Source organism: Squalius cephalus, assembly GCF_949319135.1.
Source record: "Squalius cephalus genome assembly, chromosome: 15".
Taxonomy (NCBI): Eukaryota; Metazoa; Chordata; class Actinopteri; order Cypriniformes; family Leuciscidae; genus Squalius; species Squalius cephalus.
Window position 1 is genome coordinate 2,295,419 of NC_137136.1, and position 24,582 is coordinate 2,320,000.

The 24,582-nt window shown below is 36.1% G+C and overlaps 2 protein-coding genes across 3 annotated transcripts in view; one reads left to right on the forward strand and one right to left on the reverse strand.

Annotated features, from left to right (window-relative positions):
* LOC307172230 (m-AAA protease-interacting protein 1, mitochondrial) overlaps positions 1–24,582 on the forward strand; it is a 101,633-nt gene that overhangs the window by 54,508 nt on the left and 22,543 nt on the right. The gene's annotated exons all lie outside the window — the stretch shown is intronic.
* The window catches only part of znf385d (zinc finger protein 385D), an 80,704-nt gene that overhangs the window by 9,335 nt on the left and 46,787 nt on the right, over positions 1–24,582 (reverse strand). For both annotated transcript variants that reach the window (XM_079894400.1, XM_079894401.1), the window contains exons 4-6: positions 21,816–21,981; positions 4,636–4,899; positions 568–749 (exon numbers count right to left, since the gene is read on the reverse strand). In XM_079894400.1, coding sequence (XP_079750526.1) covers positions 568–749; positions 4,636–4,899; positions 21,816–21,981 — 612 coding nt within the window. The remainder of the gene's footprint in view (positions 1–567; positions 750–4,635; positions 4,900–21,815; positions 21,982–24,582) is intronic.

Consider the following 24,582-nt stretch of genomic DNA (forward strand, 5'->3'; position numbering starts at 1 on the left):
CAAGAAACATTTATGATTATTAGTTTCAGGATTCTTTGATGAATAAGTTCAAAAGAACAGCATTTATTTGAAATAGAGAGCTTTTGTAACATTATAGACTAACGTTCAAAAGTTTGGGGTGAGTATAATTTTTTTTTGGGGGGGGGGGGGGGGGGGTAAAAGAAAATACTTTTATTCAGCAAGAATGCATTAAATTGATAAAAAAGTTACAGTAAAGACATTTAAAATGTAAAAAGAATGGTACAAAACAGTTTTCAACATTGATAAAAGTCAAATCATCATATTAAAATGATTTCTGAAGGATCATGTGACACTGAAGACTGGAGTAATGATGCTGAACATTCAGCTTTGATCACAGGATATAAATTACATTTCAAAATATATTAAAACAGAAAACAGTTATTTTAAAATTGAAATAATATTTAACAATATTACAGTTTTTTTTTGTATTTTTAATCAAATAAATGCAGCCTTGGTGAGCATAAGAGACTTCTTTCAAAAAGTTAAATCTTGCAGATCCCAGACGTGTGAACAGCAGTGTGTGTGTATGCATGGACGCAGCATCACCTGTTTTAGTTGCGTCTCTGAATTGACGCGCACGTCGCAGGTTTCACAGTGAAATGTCTTGTTCTGCAGGCCCGTGTCTGCTTTAGTGGGAGTAGCCAGTTTGCTCTTCAGCCCAGTCCTCGGGAAGGATTTGATGGAGCCGATCCCGCTCCGAGCCTCCAGCATGGTTTTGTGTTTGGTGCCTGAGGAACAAAACATGGCAGGCTCAGAACATTCATCATCTTAATGATACACCGCCAGCCGGAGAGAAAACACAAGCGTGAGGGCTGGACGGGTCTGTCCTGATGATGCATCTCATTTCCATGTTGTGTTTTTGTGGCAAACATTGTGGAGTAGTTTATGTCTATTAGTGAATGCACGTTTCTCGGCGATCTTAAAAACTTTTTAAACTAAATAGTCCAGTCATTTTATGAAAAAAGGTTGAACAAATTGCAACAGAAGCAAACTCAACTGATTTTGTATCCTCAATATGTCCTGAGTAAGGAAAAAAAAAAAGCCCTGAAGAATCCCATTAGGGGAAAGTTTAGAAAAATACCCAAATATAGCCTATTCATTATTTTTCTTACGTGAATAGGGTCAAATTTTTACCCTAGTGGGACTGTTTCTGGGGGACGATTCTGAGGGAAGAACAGGAGACAATGGTAAGGAGAATGCAGAAGACAAAAGGTAGGCAAAATAAAAAGTGAACCCCCAGAAACAGTCCCACGGACCCAGCCCCAAACCCCATCTCTGCAATAATAATGAATAAAGACTGGTTTCTAAAGTACTTCTTCCTGCCTCTATGTATTAATGTTCATGGGTAGCCTAAATGGGTTCCATTCAGACCTTAACATTAAGTATTTTACTGTTATGTCAACAAGATTCAACAAGACATTTTCACCTGTCTAATGGCTATACCCAATGTTTAGATCTGTTGTGGTATTTATGCAAATTAGCACATATGTAATTAGATTATGCACCATTTGTCCATGTTAACAAAAATTTTTAAAAAACTTGTAATACATTTTTTGTTTGTCTTGATGTAAGTAATCAACTCAGTAATTTTCATGGTGATATCTAAAGGTTAAAAATGTTACCCTATTCACGTGAGAAAAATAATGAATAGGCTATATTTGGGTCTTTTTCGAAACTTTCCCCTAATGGGATTCTTCAGGGCTTTTTTTGTCCTTATTCAGGACATATTGAGGATACAAAATCAGTTGAGTTTGCTTCTGTTGCAATTTGTTCAAGGTTGGCTCAAACATTTTGGCTTAAAATGACTGGACTAAAAGGCGTTTGCTTTAGTACTTGAAATTCGATTATTATGCACATACTTATTTCTGTACAAAAGTATTCATTTTAACTGAAAAAGACTGAAATAGATCCACTGGAGGAAATAATGAAGAAAAAGCAGCCGCTGGGACCGCCGGCTTTGGTTTCAGAAGAATTTTTATGATTCATTTTCTCCATAAGCAAGTTTTTAAAAAAAAAAATCTTTCAAAAGTTCCAAACCATGAACCAAATAAAGCTGCTCCACATCACAACATTTATCTGGAGCAAGAAGTGTTTTGGAACGAGAGAAATAGGTAGTTGTGGTGGCGGGGTCTTATTTTCTTTGAACACCATGACTCAAAGTTTGAGGTCAGTAAGATGTTTTAATCCTTTTGAAAGAAGTCTCTTATGTTCTCTTATTTATTTGATCAAAAATACAGTAAAATTCTGAAATATTATGTTTTCTATGTGAATATACAGTAAAGTGTTATTTATTCCTGTAATCAAAGCTGGATTTTCAGCATCATTACTCCAGTCTAGTGTCAAATGATCCTTCAGAAATCATTCTGATATGATGATTTGATGCTCAAGAAACATTTATGATTATTATTAGTGTTGAAAACTGCTTAATATTTTTGTAAAACCAGTTTTTTTTTTCAAGATTCTTTGATGAATAGAAAGTTCAAAAGAATAGCATTTATTTGAAATACAATATTTTGTAACATTATAAATGTGTTTAGACTGTCACTTTTGATCAATTTAATGCATACTTGCTGAATAAAAGTATTAATTTCTTGTTAAAAATAAATAAATACTGACCTCAACCTTTTGAAGTATCCTAATGTTAGCGAACGCAACCTAATTAGCCTGAGAAATGCCCCCACAACCCAACTAGCCAAACGCAGGATTTTGCTTAGGATTGTGGGTAATGTAGTTCTTTAGTAGTACTTTAATTAGTTTTTTAAAAACTACATTTTCTCTTTGAGTTTCAGTTAAGTAATAACAGGAAGCTGTTTGTTACAGTAGTTTGGATTTCTTACCATGATAAAAATCACGGTAACCTTGAGTGACATTGCTTTCATAAAACCGAAGCAACAACAAAATGCAAAAATATATAAAACAAATGCATTTAAAAAAAAAAAAAAAGATTTTACTTCTGAAACCTTTCTGTAGGTTTCCAAAACCGCTACTTTTCAGGAAATGGATAAAACACAGTATTTTTAAATGATTAAACACTGCGTCGTCAAAGTTGATATTGTAGCTTTATATGTGGTCAGACACTTGTATGCATCATTATATTATTAACATTCAACCAAAATCAAGCTCAGATAATTGGACATTTGTGTTTTGTCTGTCGCTGGAACGGATCTGTGGCGGTAAGTGCATCGCATTACGCTTTCATCAACTTACAGATTTTCTGTCATTTGGCCAAAATCTCACGTTATTAAAGATGAAGTGATTCGCACAGGCTATTTAAGACAAGACTGGCTATGACTCAACGACACGTTTAACTGAGACACTCTTCTCCGCTCCTCAAATACATAAAACATTAGCCTATATATATATATATAGTGTTTCTTGAGTAAAGAAAAAGCGTCTTGAAAATGGCATCTAGTCTATGTGACTCTTTTATATGTTCACTCCGTACCCATTATTTGTTTTATTCAAACTATATGTGGCTCTGGATCACAAAACCAGTCTCGAATCTATCTGTGGCAATAGCCAACAATACATTGTATGGGTCAAAATTATCGATTTTTCTTTTATGCCAAAAATCATTAGGATAATAAGTAAAGATCATGTTCCATGAAGATATTTTGTAAATTTCCTAACGTAAATATATAAAACATTTATTTTTGTGAGTGAATGCAGCACAATCGCCAACATACAGTGCTATGCATAAGTTTAGACACCCATGCTAAAGTTGACTAAAAAGAGGAATAAAAAATCATCTTTTGGAAACTGAACTTAATGCCTTAATTAAAAAAATTAGGAAAAATCCAACCTTTAAGGACACCAATTTTCTTTGTGAATGAATAATGTATGGTAAATAAATAAATGTTCTTCCTTAAAATACAGGGTGCATAAGTTTGGACACCCCTATGTTAAATTCCCATAGAGGCAGGCAGATTTTTATTTTTAAAGGCCAGTTACTTCATTGATCCAGGATACTATGCATCCTGATAAAGTTCCCTTGGCCTCTGGAATTAAAATAGCCCCACATCATCACATAGCCTTCACCATACCTAGAGATTGGCATGGAGTACTTTCCATAAGATCATCTCTCAATGCAAATCAAACTAGCTTTTAGGCTAACTGAAATAAAACCATGCCAATCTCTAGGTACAACAACTAAAAAATTTTAATTAAGGCATTAAGTTCAATTTCCAAAAGATGATTTTTTATTCCTCTTTTTAGTCAACTTTAGCATGGGTGTCTAAACTTATGCATAGCACTGTAAATGCACAACTTTAAAGGAGATTTTCTCAATGTTTCGATTTTTTTGCACCCTCAGATTCCAGATTTACAATAGTTGTATCTCAGCCTAATATTGTCCTAACAAACCATACATCAATGGAAAGCTTATTTATTCAGCTTTCAGATGATGTATACATCTCAATTTCAGAAAAATTACCCATTTGACTGGTTTTGTGGATCAAGGTCACATATTTGGTTAGGGGCCGTAACAGTCCCCTTCTCGAAGTGCCCTTCATGGGCGCAGAAACGCAGTTTAAATGTCTCCCTGTGTCTGAGGAAGAACTGATCTGGCTTTACTCTTGGTGTTCTCGAAGCGAATCGCTCGGAGAAGCTGCTCACCGGTGTTGTGTGCGTCGAGTTGTGACGCCGAGTTGACGGCCACCTTGCAGAGAGAACAGTAGAGCAGACGCAGGGCTTTCTCCTCCTCCGTCTCTAGACTCGTCCCGGTGCCGTTCTCCTCCGGCTCAGGCGGGCTGGGTGTGATGGAGAGACCGTCCTCTCCTCCTGACACTGAGGAAGACTCCGGCTCTGAGGGGTCGACGCTCGGGCCGGTCAGCGGGGCAGAAGAGGGCGATGAAGGGGACACAGGTGCAGGACTTCCACCTGTAAAGCACAAATCACCTGAGTGTTTCAATGCTTTACAGTTTATACAGTGGCAGGTCTTGCTTTAAAGTCCCTCTGTAGTGAAAATCAAGCTGTTTATATGTCTTTATGGTGTTTTTAATATGCTTTAAGAATTAAATTCATAAGTCGACACCATTGCTGAGTATTTCCTCCTTAAAACTGCAGTGAACCAAAGACAGTCTCAAAAACACGCTTTGAAATCGCTGGTGTTTCTGACGTCACAAACGACCTTGTAACCAATCAGATCAACGTGTGATCGTCAACCAGTGGATCTCTGAGCTGAGTGAGTGAGTGGAGGCGGGGCTCATTTGCATATTCATAGAAGCGCGAATGCTAAATGAGGCAAGGGTGTCGAGTTACATTCGAGCTGTTTTAAGGAAATTTTGTCATTTTGGTGATCAAAGATGAGTTTTAAGGGATACAATTATTGACTACAAAGGGACTTACATTTGTCTGTTTTTGTTGAGTCTTTTGTTTTGGACTCAAGTGTTTCATAATGTGAAACTGTTCTAGGACTGATTATATATTAGGGTGTAATAGCACATATATTCGTCCCGAACTGTCATGGTACAGTCAGTCACAGGCGATCCACTCTCCAATCCAGAAGGGGGCGCGTGCGGTAATGCAACGCTGTTTGCTAACCGCCACAACAGGAAAAGGAGCAGAAGAAGCAAGAGCTTGCTAATAGTTTCCATTCATTTGTGTGACGCGCTCCACAAACTTCACGGAAAGTAAACTGGGACGGCAGAAAGCGGCATCCTGTTTGTTTTCTTTATTTAAATGCACTATGATTTGTTTTTATTGTGAGTGTACACAAATAAACACAGACCCTGTACAGTTTCTACATGTAGGACGGACATGTAATTGTAACAAACTTATATCGAACCTTGACACCAAAACCGAGGTAAGACCGTTACACCCCTATAATATATATATATTAGGGCTGTCAAAAGATTAATCGCGATTAATCGCATCCAAAATAAAAGTTTGTTTTTAATAATATATGTGTGTGTACTGTGTATAATTAAATTTGTATATATAAATACACACACATGCATGTATATATTTAATAAAAATGTGTTATTTATATATAATATAAACTATATAAATATATATACAGTATATGTATGCAAATATTTCTTAAATATATACATGCATGTGTGTGTATTTATATATACAAAATAATTATACACAGTACACACACATATATTATGTAAACACAAACTTTTATTTTGGATGCGATTAATTGCGATTAATCTTTTGACAGCCCTAATATATATATATATATATATATATATATATATATATATATATATTCTGTTTGTAGCTTTTCTCTTTTAAAACTGTACCAGCCAACTTCAACACAGGGTACAAACACACAACATAACATTTATTAACATAACAATCATTAATTAAGTAAAAAAAGTGACAATAAATTAGTCTGTTTTCTGTTTTTAACCCAAGACATTAATTTGTAATTTTATGTCTATTCAATGTTTTCGTCTGTAACAGTAATATGTATATAAATTTATATTACAAACAAATAAAGAAATCGTTATAATAAATCATAATAATAAATAATAAAATAATAAATCGACTCATCGTTATGATGATTATATTTGCATTCATCAAGTTTCAAATATGAATAGAATATGTAAAAAAGTACCTTTTTAAAATTTGAGTATTTAATCTAAAATAAATATCTGCTAAACAAACAAACAAACAAGTTTTTTCAAACTGAAGCGCTTTGCACTGAATGCTATTGAGGAGCAAATGCAAATCAGATTTCTCTAATTATAAACACATGATATTGTCCACTGGATGGACGAGTATTGGATTGTGTTTCGGATGAATAAGCAGCAGACGCACAAACGTCACTGATGACCTGTCGACCTCTAAAGGCTCCTTCGTTTGCTCCTGCCATTGTTAATAATACATGAGCACATTAATGCATCAGACGGCACTCTCTCTCTCCGAGTTCCCCCTCCACTGTTGAATTTGCTTTGATTTTGAAGACTTCCTTTATTTATGCTGGAAAATAACTGTGTCAAATCGTGAGATCGATGGCGCCACGCGCCAATATTACCTAATGCGGTCGACATGGAAATTAATTGCACAGAATAAGATAAAGTGCTGCTGATTTTCCCCAGATGAGCTCTGGCTTTGGCAGGGCGCTCAGATCGATGTCTGAGGGGTCTGAACTCTTTGTACAGTAATAACACCGAGGCTCTCTTCATTTCAGACCCCGGGGACTCAATCGATACTGAATTATGTCGTTCTATTTTGGTGACCCGTTAAGTAGAGTCTCTTATTTTTCCCAGAGCTCCTCTTTGGACTGATGTAAAAGAAAAGAGGAAGGGACGCAGGAGCTGAGATCAATTAGTCTTGCACATATAGTTTTGTTGTGTAAGTGATGGACCCAGAGTCCTTCATCCATGTTGAAAGGCTCACCGGCTGGCTAAAGGAGATTAGCTTGTTGAAAGCTGTGGACTGGCAAAATTAGGCATTTCTCTCCCAGCAGAGAAGCTTCGTGGACCGTGACGGCTCGGCACCGAGAACTTCATTTACACTCCAGTTTCTATCAAATCTGCAGCAGCGGCGACACGAACACTTCAGTCGACTGTAAGTAAGAGCCCAAACCCAAAAGAGCTCTTCTCAAAGCTCTACGGATGTGTTTGGACGGAGAACACAACAAACCAGTCATAACAGCTGATGTCAACCAGGAAGACAACTAACTGTGTTATAACATGTAACACAGGAATATCTGAAAACATCTCAGCAAACACTGTTACTTTAGTATTGGCTATACACTATTATAATAATTAGCTTTTATTTTTATATTTATATTTATATTATAGTAATTTTGTTCTTTTTTGTGTTTTTGTCATTTTAAATTTTTTATTTTATATTTATATTATATTTATTACTTATTTCAGTCCATATTTAGTACTATATTTTTGTTTACATTTTTGAATCTATATTTAGTGGTATTTTTCAGCTTTACTTCAGTTACTGAAAACATTATCTATCTATCTATCTATCTATCTATCTATCTATCTATCTATCTATCTATCTATCTATCTATCTATCCATACTTTGATCACCAAAATGACATATTTAAATGTTTTTTCCTTAAAACAGCATGAATGTAACTCGACACCCTTGCCTCATATAGTATTCGCGCTTCTATGAATATGCAAATGAGCCCCGCCTCCACTCACTCACTCAGCTCAGAGATCCACTGGTTGACGATCACACGTTGATCTGATTGGTTACAAGGTAGTTTGTGACGTCAGAAACACCAGCGATTTCAAAGCGTGTTTTTGAGACTGTCTTTAGTATATATATATATATACTTCAGTTACTGAAAACATACATATATATATATATATATATGTGCGTGTGCCTGTGTCTGTGTGTGTGTGTGTGTGTGTGTGTGTGTGTGTGTGTGTGTGTGTGTGTGTGTGCCAAGATGTTTGTGTTTATGAAAGAGCACATCATCTGGAAAGAATTGTCCTGTCTTCAATAGGAGTGTGAATCACAGGTAATTTAACTAATTATGAAACAGATTCCACTTAATGACTCCAGTTTCATAATGATTCATGTTGGTACACATAATTTGTCATAATTATACATTAAACAAACAAAACACTATTTGAGGTCACATTTCGGACAAGAAGAAATTGGGATCCAAAATAATGTCTTTTTGACAGACTCATTAAAAATAACCGGTTCAAATGAGTCATTTGTGTGTGAATCAGACTACTGTACTGCACTGTAAACTGCAAGTTTCTACAGTCAAAGAGGATAATGCAATAGAAAGACGTGTGTAATACTATTTTGCATTGCACAGTTTTTTTCTCTCACATTCAGTTGAGGTTGATGAAAATTGACTGACAGCAAAATATGCCCCGCCTTCTGAAAAGCACACTGTGCTCTGATTGGTCGGCTGGATAAGTGTGCTGTGATTGGTCGAGCGCTTCTAGTGTGTTTGGGAAATGTCCCGCCCCTTACCATAACCGCCAGTTTAACACACTACTAACTAACTCACCCAGGCCCCGCCCCTTTATTCTGCGTATTATTTATTATAATGAGGAATATTGTGACGTGTTCGTTCCCGGAAGAAACTCAAGACTACAATGGAGGCGTTTCAGGGAGTTCAGAAACACTGACACTGATATAGAAGAATTCAGAGCTTTTTCATGCTCAAACAGCAACACACTAAAAAAAGCATAACAGGTCCTCTTTAATTTAAAAGAATTTAGGTCATGAAGAGGCCATTTAAAACGTCTCCGCTCAGAATTAATCAATTTAGTGCTAATGTCAAAAGGCCCTCAAAGTCATTTGCGGTTTCTGTGGAGATTCACCTTGAAAGACAGATAAAGAGTAAATGAGGCGCTGACCTGAGCATTAGCCTCGTTTTCCTGAATCCCGGATCTCAACCGGCCGACTCCACTGGAAGTCCAACACAACCCAAACTACGATGTGTGATCAATCTGAGCACCATTTGTGTGTGAAAATAAGTCATTAAAGTGTAATTTGAGAGAGTACAGACGGCTTTGATTGGCTGTCAGTGTGGGGATGATCTACAGCCCCGGTGCGCTGACCTGTGCGCCAAAACAAGGAGAAAGAGACACAGATAGACCATGGACCAAGGAAAAAGACCAAGAGATCAATGGTCCCTCATTAATGACCTTGATCACTCGGCTCTCTCCCGGTGACAGAACAGCTTCCTCATTCCACGTAGTTCATTTTCATGTCAATAATCATTCTGTGACACTTCTGGACACGCTTAAAGGATTAGTTCACTTTCAGAAAATGTTTTGCTGATAATTTACTCACCCCGATGTCATCCAAGATATCCATGTCTTTCTTTCTTCAGTCGAAAAGAAATGAAGGTTTTTGAGGAAAACATTCCAGGATTTTTCTACACAGAATGGACTTCAATGGCAACCAACTATACCAATGTTCAAAGAAGGTTCAAATGTCCGTCTCAATGCAGCTTCAAAGTCTCGACACGATCCCAGTCGAGAAATAAGAGTCTTATCTCTCGTCATTTTCTAAAAAAAAAAAAATAAATATATATATATATATATATATATATATATATATATATATATATATTTGGAGGGAAGGGCGAAAAATTTCATCTCATTTTCTCCTCCAACTTCAAAATCGTCCGACATCTTTGTTTTAATTTATTATTATCATTATTTTTTTTTTTTTGTGACCTTTCCAACGTGATGACGTAATGCGTGGCGCATCTCAGAGATGGTACAAGACGGGCATTTGTGGTTAAAAAGTATATATATATATTTTTTTTTTTTAGAAAATGACCGATGGTTTTGCGAGATAAGACCCTCATTTCTCGACTGGGATCGTGTCGAGACTTTGAAGCTGCATTGAGACGGACATTTGAACCTTCTTTGAACATTGGTATAGTTGGTTGCCACTGAATTCCATTCTGTGTAGAAAAATCCTGGAATGTTTTCCTCAAAAACCTTCATTTCTTTTCAACTGAAGAAGGAAAGACATGGATATCTTGGATGACATCGGGGTGAGTAAATTATCAGCAAACATTTTTTTGAAAGTGAACTAATCCTTTAACTCCTGAATGGCATTGCATAAAATAATGCATATACACTGCCTTTCAAAAGTTTGGGATCGGTAAGATTTGTAATGGTTTTAAAAGAAGTCTCTTCCGCTCACAAAGGCTAAAAAAACATTCATTATTATCATCAATGTTGAAAACAGTTGTGGACAATTACTATTATTATTTTTCAGGATTCTTTGATGAATAGAAAGTTCTATTTCATTTATTTGAAATAGAATCTTTTGTAAGATTATAAATGTCCTTTTGATCAATTTAATCCGTCCTTGCTGAATAAAACTATTGATTTCTTTTTGAAATTCTTACTGACCCCAAACTTTTGAACGGTAGTGTTTAATGTTGCAAAAGCTTTCTATTTCAGATAAATGCTGTTCTTTTAAACTTTCTATTCATCAAAGAATCCTGAAAAAAAAATGCACACAACTGTTTTCAACACTGATAATAATCATAAATGTTTCTTGAGCATCAAATCATCATATCAGAGTGATTTCTGAAAGATCATGTGACACTGAAGACTGGAGTAATGATGCTGAAAATGCAGCTTTGATCACAGGAATAAATTACACTTTACTATATATTAACATAGAAAACAGCTATTTTAAATTATAATAATATTTCACAATTTTTTTTTTTTTTTTTTATCAAATAAATGCAGCCTTGGTGAACATAAGAGACTTCTTTAAAAAAAAAAAAAAAAATCTTACCGATCCCAAACTTTTGAACGGCAGTTTGTGTGTGTGTGTGTGTGTGTGTGTGTGTAACCCAGTGAAGAATGACTTATAACCAAAAGAGGTCCTACATCATGCCGTTCAAAGCATCATTCTATCACTCTTCCTGATATAGCTGAACGCTCTGGCAATCTCTGCTCTTTAATTACAGGCAGTAATAAGCTCACGTCTCAATAATCCTTCTACCCTCGTTATTATACCAACTAATCAGAAAGTTCCCTCGAGTTCTGATTACATTTTCACCATGATGCTGGATTAAGCCCTCTAATTATAATGATTACGCCCCATTATGAATCACACTGACTTGTGAAATCAGTCCCCGAGGGCCACACATTCCTGTCAGACCTATGTTTTTTTATTAATTGCCCTAAATATCTCGTTTAGAAATTTCCCATATTTTATACGGAGTGATAGCCGTTGTGAAACACTATTGAAGGAGGTCATTTGTGCCGCTGCGTCCAAAGCAACGCGACACCACAGGTTTCTCATGACAAGCAATTTATCTGTCCACACTGAACACACACCTGGTGTGTGACTCGACACTCGGAGTCACAGACAATCTCAAGTTATTTGATGTTTCATGTACGATTGGGATTTTGGGCACATGAAGTTTTATGGTGCAATCAACAAAATGTCCTTCCGCTCAAAGTGGTCACGGCCGGATAGGACAGAGAGACAGGTTTAATCTCTGAGGCTGAACTTCAGTGAAAACTGATACTTTCACACAAGTTTGTCACATGAAGCCTCAGCTTTGATCAAATAAAGTGAAGGTTTCATTGTTGTTTTTAAATGAATGCTGCATTCATCCATCCATCCATCCATCCATCCATCAATACATCCATTTATTAATCCATCCATCCATTCATCCATTTAGCCATCCATCCATCCATCCATCCATCCATTTATCCATCCATCCATCTATTTATCCATCTATCTATCTATCCATCCATCCATCCATCCATTTATTGTCCATCCATCCATTTATCCATCCATCCATCCATCCATCCATCCATCCATCCATCCATTTATCCATCCATCCATCTATTTATCCATCTATCTATCTATCCATCCATCCATCCATCCATCCATTTATTGTCCATCCATCCATTTATCCATCCATCCATCCATCAATACATCCATTTATCCATCAATCCATCCATTTATCCATCTATCCATCCATCCATCCATCCATCCATTTATCCTTCTATCTATCTATCTATCTATCTATCTATCTATCTATCTATCTATCTATCTATCTATCTATCTATCTATCTATTCATTTATTATCCATCCATCCATCCATCCATTTATTCATCCATCCATCCATCCATTTAGCCATCTATCCATCCATCCATCCATTTATCCTTCAATCCATCCACTTATCCATCCATCCATCCATCCATCCATCCATCCATCCATTTATTCATCCATCCATCCAATCCATCCATCCATTTATCCATCAATCCATCCATTTATCCATCCATCCATCCATCCATCAATACATCCATTTATTCATCCATCCATCCATCCATCCATCAATACATCCATTTATTCATCCATCCATCCATCCATCCATCCATCAATACATCCATTTATTCATCCATCCATCCATCCATCCATCCATCCATCCATCAATTCATCCATCCATCCATCCATCAATACATCCATTTATTCATCCATCCATCCATCCATCCATCCATCCATCCATCCATCCATTTAGCCATCTATCCATCCATCCATCAAAAATCCTGATGAAATGCATCTCTGTTTCCCTCCAGAAAATCTGAATCAGCACAATGGTTTCCAACATTGATAATAATCATAAATATTTCTTGAGCATCAAATCCTCATATCAGAATGATTTCTGAAGGATCATGTGACACTGAAGACTGGAGTAATGATGCTGAAAATTCAGCTTTGATCACAGGAATAAATTACATTTTAACATACATTCACATATAAAACAGCTGTTATAAATTGTAATAATATTTCACAATATTGCTGTTTTTACTGCATTTTTGATCACATAAATGCAGCCTTGTTGAGCAGAAGAGACTTCTTTCAAAAATATAAAAAGAAAATGTGTGGATCTGTGTTTTTTCCGCAGCATCATCACCAGCTCTGACTGTAATTGTGTGTTTGTAAGAGTTTTTTCCAGTCCGGTGCCAGTGAAAGGCTGAGTGAAGACGCTGAGAAAAACACATCAGGTTTTCTGATGACTGAAGTTCTCTCTTCCCCAAAGAAATGTACACTGCTCTTTCACAGACTGAAGGACCAAGGATGATAACTATAAAGATAAATATATAGTTCTAAAAATCTCTCTAAATATAGCAGAGTCCATATTTGTACGTGGGTGATGAAAAAAACAGAGACCTTTTGGATTCGAACGGCAAGAAAATCACAGACTAACCCCTGTAAATGTTGAAAATATCTTACGTCCCCATCAGAAACAATGACCGTCTGAAAAGGGGTTTAGTAGTTTCTGTGATTTGCCTCTATTAATTTCATACTGAAATGAAAACATGCGGAAGATTGGTGCACATTCGGTCAAAAAACTCATGAGGAGAAGAATTAGCATAATACAATATTGGCAATCGTGGACATTCACATTCGAACAGGACTCAATTTCTCAGAGGAGTTTGAGTTTGACTGGAAAACAGTTTGCAAAGTGGGTTGTGTGAGATAAACAGGAATGGTAGATTCGGACTGGATTAAAATCACAAAGTATTACAATGCATTCAAGTCCTCCTGGGAAGTTCGTATTTATGATTTGGGAAGTCGTGTTTTATTAGAGTAAGATGGCGGTTCAGCATCTCTTAATTAACTACACAAATATACAGCAAGGTTTTTAACTCTACACTTCTAGAAAATGATGAACAAAGAATGTGCATCCGGTGCGTTTTGCTTTATGTTTTTAATTAATTTATGAAGCCGCTTTAAACTTTATCGTTACGTATTGTTATATTACAATGCTATCATATTTTGTGCAGGCAATTAGCTTAGTTTGTTGTAAACAGAAAAGCCTGACAATATCACGGCTAAATACCTTTAAGTATTGAGGTATATATATATATATATATATATATATATATATATATATATATATATATATATATATAATTTTCTCACTGACACGCCCCAAACTCTTAAAGAAAATCCCGAGCTTCTGACTCGTATTTGGTGCCGTTCAAGTGCGTTTCACCATAAGCCATTTTTGGTTACACTTTATTTTAAGATGTCATTGTTACAGTGTAATTATATATTTAAGTACTGAGTAATATTAATTAACTACATGTACTTACTATAGGGTTAGGGTAGGATTTGATTGAGGGTTGGTTGCATAATTTACTGTTATTACTATGGTAAGTACATGTAACATACTGTATGTAACAAGGACACTGTAAAATAAAGTGTTACCCAATTTTCTCTACTGTCCTCCGGGAAAACGGATCCCGCCCGAATATGTCCCTCGACACGGGTCTCTTCCTCGGGAATCACGTGAATCGTCTCCTCTTCTCCTTCTGCCTGTATTGTGCAGCTCAGGCGTCCCTCCCCTGACAATCCGCTCTTTAATAGCTAATATCAGGGTACATTTCCTACGGCACTGGACTGGAACAGAGAGAGGGAGGCATCTCCGTCACACACACACACACACTGCTGACTCATCTTCTCACCTCTCTCTCTCTCTGTCCATCTCGAGCCTCAGATCACAGGACGGCACCGTGACCGAACTCTCAGACAGAGCTGCCGTCTCACTGATTAGATGTTATTTTCAGCTTTGACAAGTTCTTACTTTTGCAGCATTTTTCTATTATAAGTCTGTGGCCTCGCTATATCTGGGTTTTCTTGCCTTGATTTTTCTAGATGCAGTAGGGAAAAGGAAGTAAACTAGCTTTTGCTCTCAATAATGCTTCACTTAGTAATTATTTCACACAATATTCGACAAAGCTGCTATTAATTTTAGGCTACTACTACTAATAACTATAACAATGTAAAGCACTTTTTCAGTGACTTCACAAAACAAGTTATGCAGCTTCTTATGCATGCAGATTCAGAAGAGCAGGATGTCTTTTATTGCTTCCTAAAGTTTTAAAGTCCCCCTGTGGTGAAAATCCAGTGTTTAATGTTGTTTATATGTCTATGTGGTGTTTTTAATATGCTTTAAGACAAACCATGTGTAAATTCATAAGTCGACAGCAATGCTGAGTATTTCCTCCTTAAAACTGCAGTGAACCAAAGACAGTCTCAAACACACGCTTTGAAATCGCTGGTGTTTCTGACGTCACAAACTACCTTGTAACCAATCAGATCAACGTGTGATCGTCAACCAGTGGATCTCTGAGCTGAGTGAGTGAGTGGAGGCGGGGCTCATTTGCATATTCATAGAACCGCACATACTAAATGAGGCAAGGGTGTCGAGTTACATTCATGCTATTTTAAGGCATCAAAACATTTTTTTCAAGGAGAAAAACTTTTAAATGTCATTTTGGTGATCAAAGATGAGTTTTAAGGGATAAAATTATTGATACAGGGGACGTTAAAGTATTATTCTTAAGGTTAATTATTTACACACACACACACACACACACACACACACACACACACACACACAATGCAGTTACTGCAGATTTATCAGCTGCTCATCCATGATGTGAATCTCCCGTTCCTCCACATCCCAAACCTGCTGTATCGAGATCTGGAGACTGTGGAGGCCGTTTGAGTTTAGTGAACTCACTGTCATGATCAAGACACCAGTCTGAGATGACTGAGGTTTGTGCTGGAAGTAGCCATCAGAAGATACACTGTGGTCATAAAGTGATGGACAATACTCAGGTCGTTTTATCGATGCTCAATTGGTACTAAGAGGCACAAAGTGTGCCAAGAAAACATATAACACACCAGCAGCCTGATCCGCTGATATAAGACAGGACAGATCCATACTTTCATGTTGTTCACGCCAAACTCTGACTCTACCATCTGAATATCGCAGCAGAAATCGACACTCATCGGAAGAGGCGACGTTTCTCCAATCCTCTATTGTCCAGTTTTGGTGAGTGCACTGAACAAAATTTGGAGTAGAATTTACTTGAAAAAAGCTAGCTAAGTTTTTTTCACTCAGAAAATGCTAGTAAATTTACAAAGTTTGCCAAGTAAAAACCTAAACATATTTATCAGTAGCTTTAATTAGAAATCTTTAAGTTAAATTTACTTGGAATATGGAATTAAGTAAACTTTACTTAACCTAGTTAAGTGAAAGTAACAAAGAAAATAAGTCATTTTAACTTGGCTAGTAAAAGTTTGATTAATATCGATTTAGTTTAAATTTCCTTTGCATTACATTTCACTCTAACAATAATATTGAATTATACCAGTCATTTATAGTATGTGCTTTACTTAGATTATCTAAGCAATTTATACTACATCATGTCAGATGTTAAGCCTCATGTGAATGCAAAGACCTCAATACTTGGTAGACAATACACAATGACGGTAACATTTGTTGGATCATTTTTGTGTTTGAATGTGTCATTTTGAGCAGAAAATTTACTTGAAATGTCACAAAATGGCAAGTTACTAATCCTGACAACAAAAGCAATGATAAAACAGTGTAAATACAGCTGGAAACCAGTGAAAAATGAACCTCATTAATTATTCAAGGTCCAGTGCATGATGGGAACCCCAGTATCAGAAAAGTTGAGTAATTTTTACTTAATTTTATTGAGTTGATATTTACGCTTTCATTTCTACTCGCTTGAATTAAGTACTGATATGGAATTTACTTAAAAATCATTTTTTACAGTGTGTGTGTGAATCGTATCCTCATATATATATATATATATAGTGACTGTATGTTTGTAGAAATGAGCTTTGAAGTGAAGTGAAGAATGAATACATTTAAATATTTTTTTTAACTTTTATTCTCAAATACACCCAGACATGTATGACCTGTAGTCTGTGTTTACTGCGAGGTCCAAAATAATTTGCATGCTAAAGTTTATAGACAAGCCCCAAGCCAAGAGATTCACTATATGAAGAAGCATCAAGGTGGAATATAACAAACAACCCCAAAACATGCAGTCAAATGCATACATGTTCTCTTCCCACACATTATTCACTTCCCAATCCTGACTGTTATTTAACGGGAGACAAAAAAAAACTACAACCTTGAATTAAACACATTAAGTATATCTGCAGCGCTTCTTTCTGCTCTCTGAAGCCGATCTATTAGTGTCTGAGCTTCTGCTATTCATTACACGCGGCAAATAAACTGGAGATAATGCAGCTTTCAGCCGCCCCCACAATTCATCTCTCTGACATCTCCGCACATTAATATTCATTACCGAGTGGCATTTTGACAAACAAACGCCCGGCTCGCCGCAAACTCTGCGAATCGGTCGGGTGTTGTGCTGCGTTCTGTGTGATGTGCCGTGATTTATCGGGAGGTTTTCTGGCCCTGTGTGATCACGTACTCAACTGGGTCACGGTGCCTTTCTGTATTCGCAAGCCTTATTAATGCAAACAATACACCGGCTCGATTAGTTTCCTGATAACGGCAGAGGTAGGTCACCGATCCCTGCGTTTCCATTCCGGAGATCCAAAGGGGAGAATTGACTAAAATGAATTGCTCCTGCTGATTGCGCTATTTATTTGCACGTGGTGCACGAGTTGTTTTAGCAACGCATTTATGCAAATTAGGTAATGATGCAAACGTATACACACAAAACCTGCAGTGGGCTTGGTGCAAATCCAAATCTTTAGAGTACTAAAGAGTGGATGCACATTATCATAATCTAATGTACTTTACTGTGAGGTTTATGATTAAGGCACAATCAATATTGAGCCTCATTGTTTGCACTAGAAAGAATAAAAATTACTAGCATTTTTCTGTGCTTTGTTATTTTACATTCTGTAACGCCTTGTTGTTAAATAAAGGTTTATAAAAAAATAAAATAAAAAAAATAAATAAAAAATAAAAAAATACTTTATTTAAATACAGTGCATCCTTATTTTAGAACATTTAGTGCCTGTTTGAACTGGATAATAATGAAGCAAAATACAAAGCTGTATCAAAAAAAAAAACAATGTATGCAAAGAAATAATAAAAGTAAATTCAAAAAGATTTTAATAGAAAAAGTGATACATTTTTTGTTTTTACTACTAAAAGTGGCCAAAACAAGTGGCCTTTATGATGTTTTATATATATTTTTTTAATATTTTAAATATGAGGGAAGAACAAAACACTTTAAAACACGGTATTTATCTGATAAAATGATTTGGCAGAAGAAGATACTGCAGCTGCAGGTTTGATTTTAATGCACAGAAAAACAAAAAATCATACACTGACTACAACATAATCAGTTATTAATATTTTGTTGGTTCTCTCTTGTTTTTGCATGCGTTCACAATTTGTTTGTATGACAGCCTGGCCAGAAATGATGTCAGCACAATTTGTCATGTTTCATTGCGTTATTTTCACAAACAAAACAATCGACTCCAAGCACAACTACGCAATATGCTGACAAAATGTTTAATAAATGTTAACTTATATTTGAATAAAAGGGTGAAGATGTCACTTTTCCAAGGCCGGACATCACTTTTGGCCACTACTGTATACGAGTCGTCATTTTGACTTCATTACAGTGAAACAAAAAGGATTTAAAAAAATGTGTTTCTAAATTTTTTTGCACAAAAAATAAATAAATAATGCATTTTTTGTGTGCAACTAAATCCTTTGTTTGTGCAGTATTTTTTTACCTGTTGCAACGGTTTAGTGAATTCACCCCAAAGTGTTGACAAGAACAACTCCTGGTAACAGAAACATGTGATTATGAACTGCACAACACCCCAGCGCATCTTTTGTGTTTATGTTGCATCTACGAGTCTAACCAAAGGCATTTAATCCGGCTCATCGAGACGAGGCTTTGCTTTATAAGACAAACCTGACTTCAGGCTACACGTTTGCTTTAAAGAGCCGTAAATTAGATTACACCAGGTGTTCGAGTACAAATAGACTTTTTTATTGGTTGAACTTGACTGCTGGGCTTAAACAAGCAGAACAAAACAAAAAAAAGAAGTGGAGTAAATTATTGGTTCCAGAACAGGTTCCAGACATGTGTTGAGAGCACCTAATCTCACAATGTGCTTGCGTACACAATTTTGTGCAATTAAACTCCAGCCGCCTGATCCAGCTGTGATCCTGCAGAGAATATAGCCAACCCCTGGATCCCTAACACACACACACACACACACACACACACACACACTTTGGATCATCTGAAACAGAAGTACGAGTCATAATGAACCACGAGAGCGATATATAACCTCACTGCACTGGGGAAGAACATCAAGACCAGGAGAGGTCAATGAAAACCAGAACCTGAAGTGAGAGTCAGGCTATTTTCCACCGGCGCACATGAATATGAAGTGCTGGTGCAATATCAACTATATTACACTGAGAGGACAGAAATTATGGCCTTTAAGCCGGTTCTTGGAACCTATTTCTTGTTTCCAGTTCAGAGAGAGATCTTTGTGACAGAAATAGAGGAGGAGGTCAACTCTTGTCCAGGGAAATATGATGAATGTTTCCTCTGTACCACAGAACAGCAGTAAATAGCAGAACTCTTACATTTTTAGGAGTGGTGTTTGCTCGTGCAAAACTCGCCGTTTTGATGCTCGCCCGTTCTGGGTTACTCAAGTTTCTGATATTCTGGGACCAGATGCAAGAAACCCCGTCAGTTACAGTAAGAAAACTGGCAGAACTGTTGCTCAGGGTTTTCTGAACCTCAGGTGTTTCATGCAACCGGCTGCTGATCTTTAGATTTGACTCAATGTAAAGGTGTGCTCACGGTTAACATTGCTCCATTCAATTTCCTGAGCAAAATTCAGTCATTTCAGCGGCAAACTGGCGCAAGAATTTCACCTGATGGACGTTCCTGTGCAATAGAAAAGTCCTTTCAGATTCAAGCTTCACGTGGCTGGAGATTCGTAACTTAGAAAAGCTTAGCAAAACGTCAATAGTATAAAACTGTCCATTATTAAGAGGCTGTTAGTATTTAGGTTGGTTTGTTTGCGACTGCACAGCTTTGGATGAGTTGTTCTTTAGTTCTACATTCATTGTATTTCGCAAGTAAATTATTATTTTTTTAATTAGTTTTGTTTACATGCATTTTTTTTACATGCATTTTGTATTTTGCACGATTTTTTACTGTACGAATCATTATTTTGATGATTTATTCAGGGTTGGTTGGTTTGCTAGCCAGCAGAATATCTCTGGATGTTTATTTTATGTTTTATCACTCACTGTATTTCATCACATCGCAGTCACGGTCAATTTTAACATTGAGCTCATTTTTTTGTACATTTGGAGTGCTGTCAATACAGAGAACAACGACAAAAATCGGTGTTGCCTACACCGTGTTATCCTCTTTTTAAAATTTGCACCCTGTTGACTTCAATGGGGCAAGTACTAAACCTGCTTTTAGACTCTTAACATCCTTGATGTGTCATTACAAGTGCCCAGAACATGTGAGTGATTCCTTCTGAGTGAACACGAGTGAGTCTGACTGCCGATTGCCGAGTTCACGCGCGTGATCATAGGTATTAAACCTATGCGTGTGAACTCTGCAATCGACTACTTTGGACTTCAACCGAAAAACAGGATGTAAACAAAGGTATTTGCGCTGGCTTAAATAACATCATTTTTATTCATATCTTTCACATCTACTGCAGTCAGATTCACCCGTGTTCACTCTGAAGGAATCACTCACATGACCTGTGCACTTGTAATGACACATCAAGGATGTTAAGAGGCTAAAAGCAGGTTTAGTACTTGCCCCATTGAAGTCAAATTGTAAAAATAGAATAACTCGGTGTAGGCAACACCGATTTTTGTCGTTGTTCTCTGTATTGACAGCACTCCAAATGTACAAAAAAATGAGCTCAATGTTAAAATTGACCGGAGTTCTCCTTTAAGTCTGTTTATTTTGCCATTTTACTGTCAATAAATCTTAGAAAAATGTATTAAAAAATGCATTGCAACATGCATTGTTTTTTGTTTTTTTTGTGCAATTACAGCTCTTGATACAAATCATCATTTTGCTGAAAGATTGCACACAAAATTATTGCAACAACTTTATTTTGTACCTGCGACCTGAACAACACTAAATGTGATGCACCTTAAGTCTTTAATTGTTTTGTTTTGTTTGTTTTTTTGCTGTTTTATCATCCGCCAATCATTAAATTCATATTAACCTGTATATACTATTTCAATCCTTTTATTTTAGGTGTGACATATTAAGATCTGTCCAGGGACAGCAGCCTTTTGGCTAATTCTGGCACACTATACATTTATTCATGTATTATTAGTGTGCATTGTCCCTGTTAAATAAACCTGAAATAAAAAAAAATAACAAAAATGCTCACTTTAAAAAAGAAACAACGAGTTTTGCTTCAAGCCACGAGATTTGAGTCATCATTAAACAGTTTAATATTAAGAGTTAGGAGTTTCTTCATCAAGCATGATCAGCAGTGACAGTGAGTTACGCCTCTTCTCTTACCTTTTCCGTCAGTGTGTCCGGTCGAGGGAGAAAGGCTCTTAGGAGGATCCTTGTCGGTGTTTTCCCTGCCGACCGGCGAACTCTTGTGTTTGAGGCTTTTCGGCGCGTCCAAGGATTTCAGCTTCTTGGCGTGTTTGGTGCCTTTGTAGTGGGCCAATGCCTGGCTCTAGGAAACACAGAACAGGCCAGCCCGTGGAGAGGGCCAGCCCAGACCAGGTGTTAGCAACATCAGACCAGACTCAGAGCCATCAGGAGCAAACAAGCTCACGTGTGTCGACATCAAACCAGCGAGGGCCATCTTTAACCCAGCCCAGTCAAATACAGCTCTCGGTGTGTGAAAGCCTGCACTATATCCGCACGGGATTAGCAATACCTGGTGACCTCTAGTCATTTGTAATAATTGCGGAGATTGTCTGTGATCTTAATCCCGTGCGAATCGGCCATGTCTGTAATTTACATTTAGTCATTTAGCAGACGCTTTTGTCCAAAGCAACTTACAAATTAGGACTAAATTAAGCGAGTCATCGTGAAAAGGCAAAAAACAACGCAAGAAGTGCTCAAAATACGAAGGTCAGGCATTGTTCAGAGTAGCATAAGCCCGATAAGCGAGGATTTAAAGGAAAAGGAAAGTTTTTTTTATGAGGTTAAGTGCTCACGGAAAGATGGATAAAAAATGTGTAATTTGTAAAGTAAAAATTCCCCCGCAAATGACCTTCCATATTTCGCCGAACACCGAGGTCATGTGATGATATTAGTCTCTATTTGGCGGGTCGTTTATAATTTTTTCAAGGTTTTTGTTTCCTGTGCGCTTTTTTTATCCATCTTTCATGAAGAATAAAGGCTGTGTTGGAGTGTTTTGATAGTATTTTGGGTGCTGGGTCATATCACTATACACCATACAACTATACAATTTGCAGAAAGAGAAAGCTGAACACCATCAGAAGAGCAAACACAAAAAGAGTGATTAGATGGAGATGACATGTATATCAGCATGCGGTGAGGAACATTCTTCTGTTTATGATATATCATACAGCTAGACCTATAATAACGACAAGACATTTCCAAGCAATAGCCTATTGACATCATATCCGGGAGAAAAGTCAGTAATTAGTCGGGGGGGGGGGGTAATTACTAAATCACACGAGAGATCATACGAACACCCAAGATGCTTTGAAACATTGGAGAAAGAAATTTAAAATGTACAAATGTTGGTTAATAGACACGGGATCCTGTTATAATTTGATATAAGATTAGCAAAAATAATTTAAGAAATTACAGTATTAATAATAATTATAATTATAATTATTATAAGCTATAATCTTTCCAGTATTTCATCATCATTACTTGACAAGGGGTATACATATACATACAGTGTGTGTGTGTGTATATATATATATATATATATATTTTAAAATATATCAAGTACTGTTGTTAATTAGATTTTTTCATATTTATTGAAAATTAAATAGTTACATTAAATTGATCACTATAATAATTGCATAATTAAATTGTACTTATACTGATAATTAAATTATATTGACAATATATTGGTTACAATTATAATATGCCTGTCTTAAATATATAACCACCAGTATATTTTAATCATATAAAAAAATGTGTTAAGGTCAGTTATATATATATATATATATATATATATATATATATATATATATATATATATATATATTTGTTGCTTTTCTCTTTTAACACTGTACCAGCCAACTTCAACACAGGGTACAAACACACAACATAACATTTATTAACATAACAATCATTAATTAAGGAAAAAAAGTGTCAATAAATTTGTCTGGTTTTGTTTTTTACCCAAGACATTAATTTGTAATTTTATGTCTATTCAATGTTTTCATCTGCAACAGTAATTTAATATCTTTAATAAATCTGTCAATAAATATTGATTGAGTGTGATCTAGCATACTTTAATTGCACCAGTCGAACAGCACAGACGTCTGTGAATAAGGTGCTATAATCTATAATGAGCTTAATTTACATATAAAGGAGACGTGTTTGTGCCGCAAAGAATGACAATGACTTTAATTAAACATTCACAGCGTTAACTCAGCGCATTTAGTGCCTGGTTAAAACTGGAATGATGAAATAATCAGCATATCATATAATTAATTTGGCTATAATTTTCAGTTGATTGACAGACCTACTTCTGATTCATGCATTACTAAGTTGTATATAATTAAATAATCAACTGTTTAACCCAATGGTAATGCATCTTATGCTTATGTAACGCATTACATTATAAGCTCAGACACATGCTATTGCAAAACTGATATTGTTATGTTCCCTTATAGGATTTATTATGGCTCAGTTTGACCAGGCCTTACACACCGTCCTTTAATCGCCCTTGTTTAGCTCTTCGCTAACTCCTGGACGCCCGTCTGACATTGCTAACAGCGGGAGAAGGCTTCAAGAGCCGGACACACACTTCTTTCAGTAAATAAGGCAGTCGACGACCTCACTATATGCAAAAACACATTGGCATGTGAGTAACAAAGACACGTACACAACTACATGTTTGCCAGCAAGTTAGAAATAAATATATAAATAAATACAAATGTACATTAAGCATAAAATATTATGAATATTAAAAAGTAACTTATTTTAAAAGCATGCAAGAAAATACACACACACTATAATTCCAGTACTGCCATTAAGTTAGAAACAAAATAAATATTAAATAAAACACATAAAATGTAATATAAAATAATAGTCACAATTTCTAATAAATTATTAAATA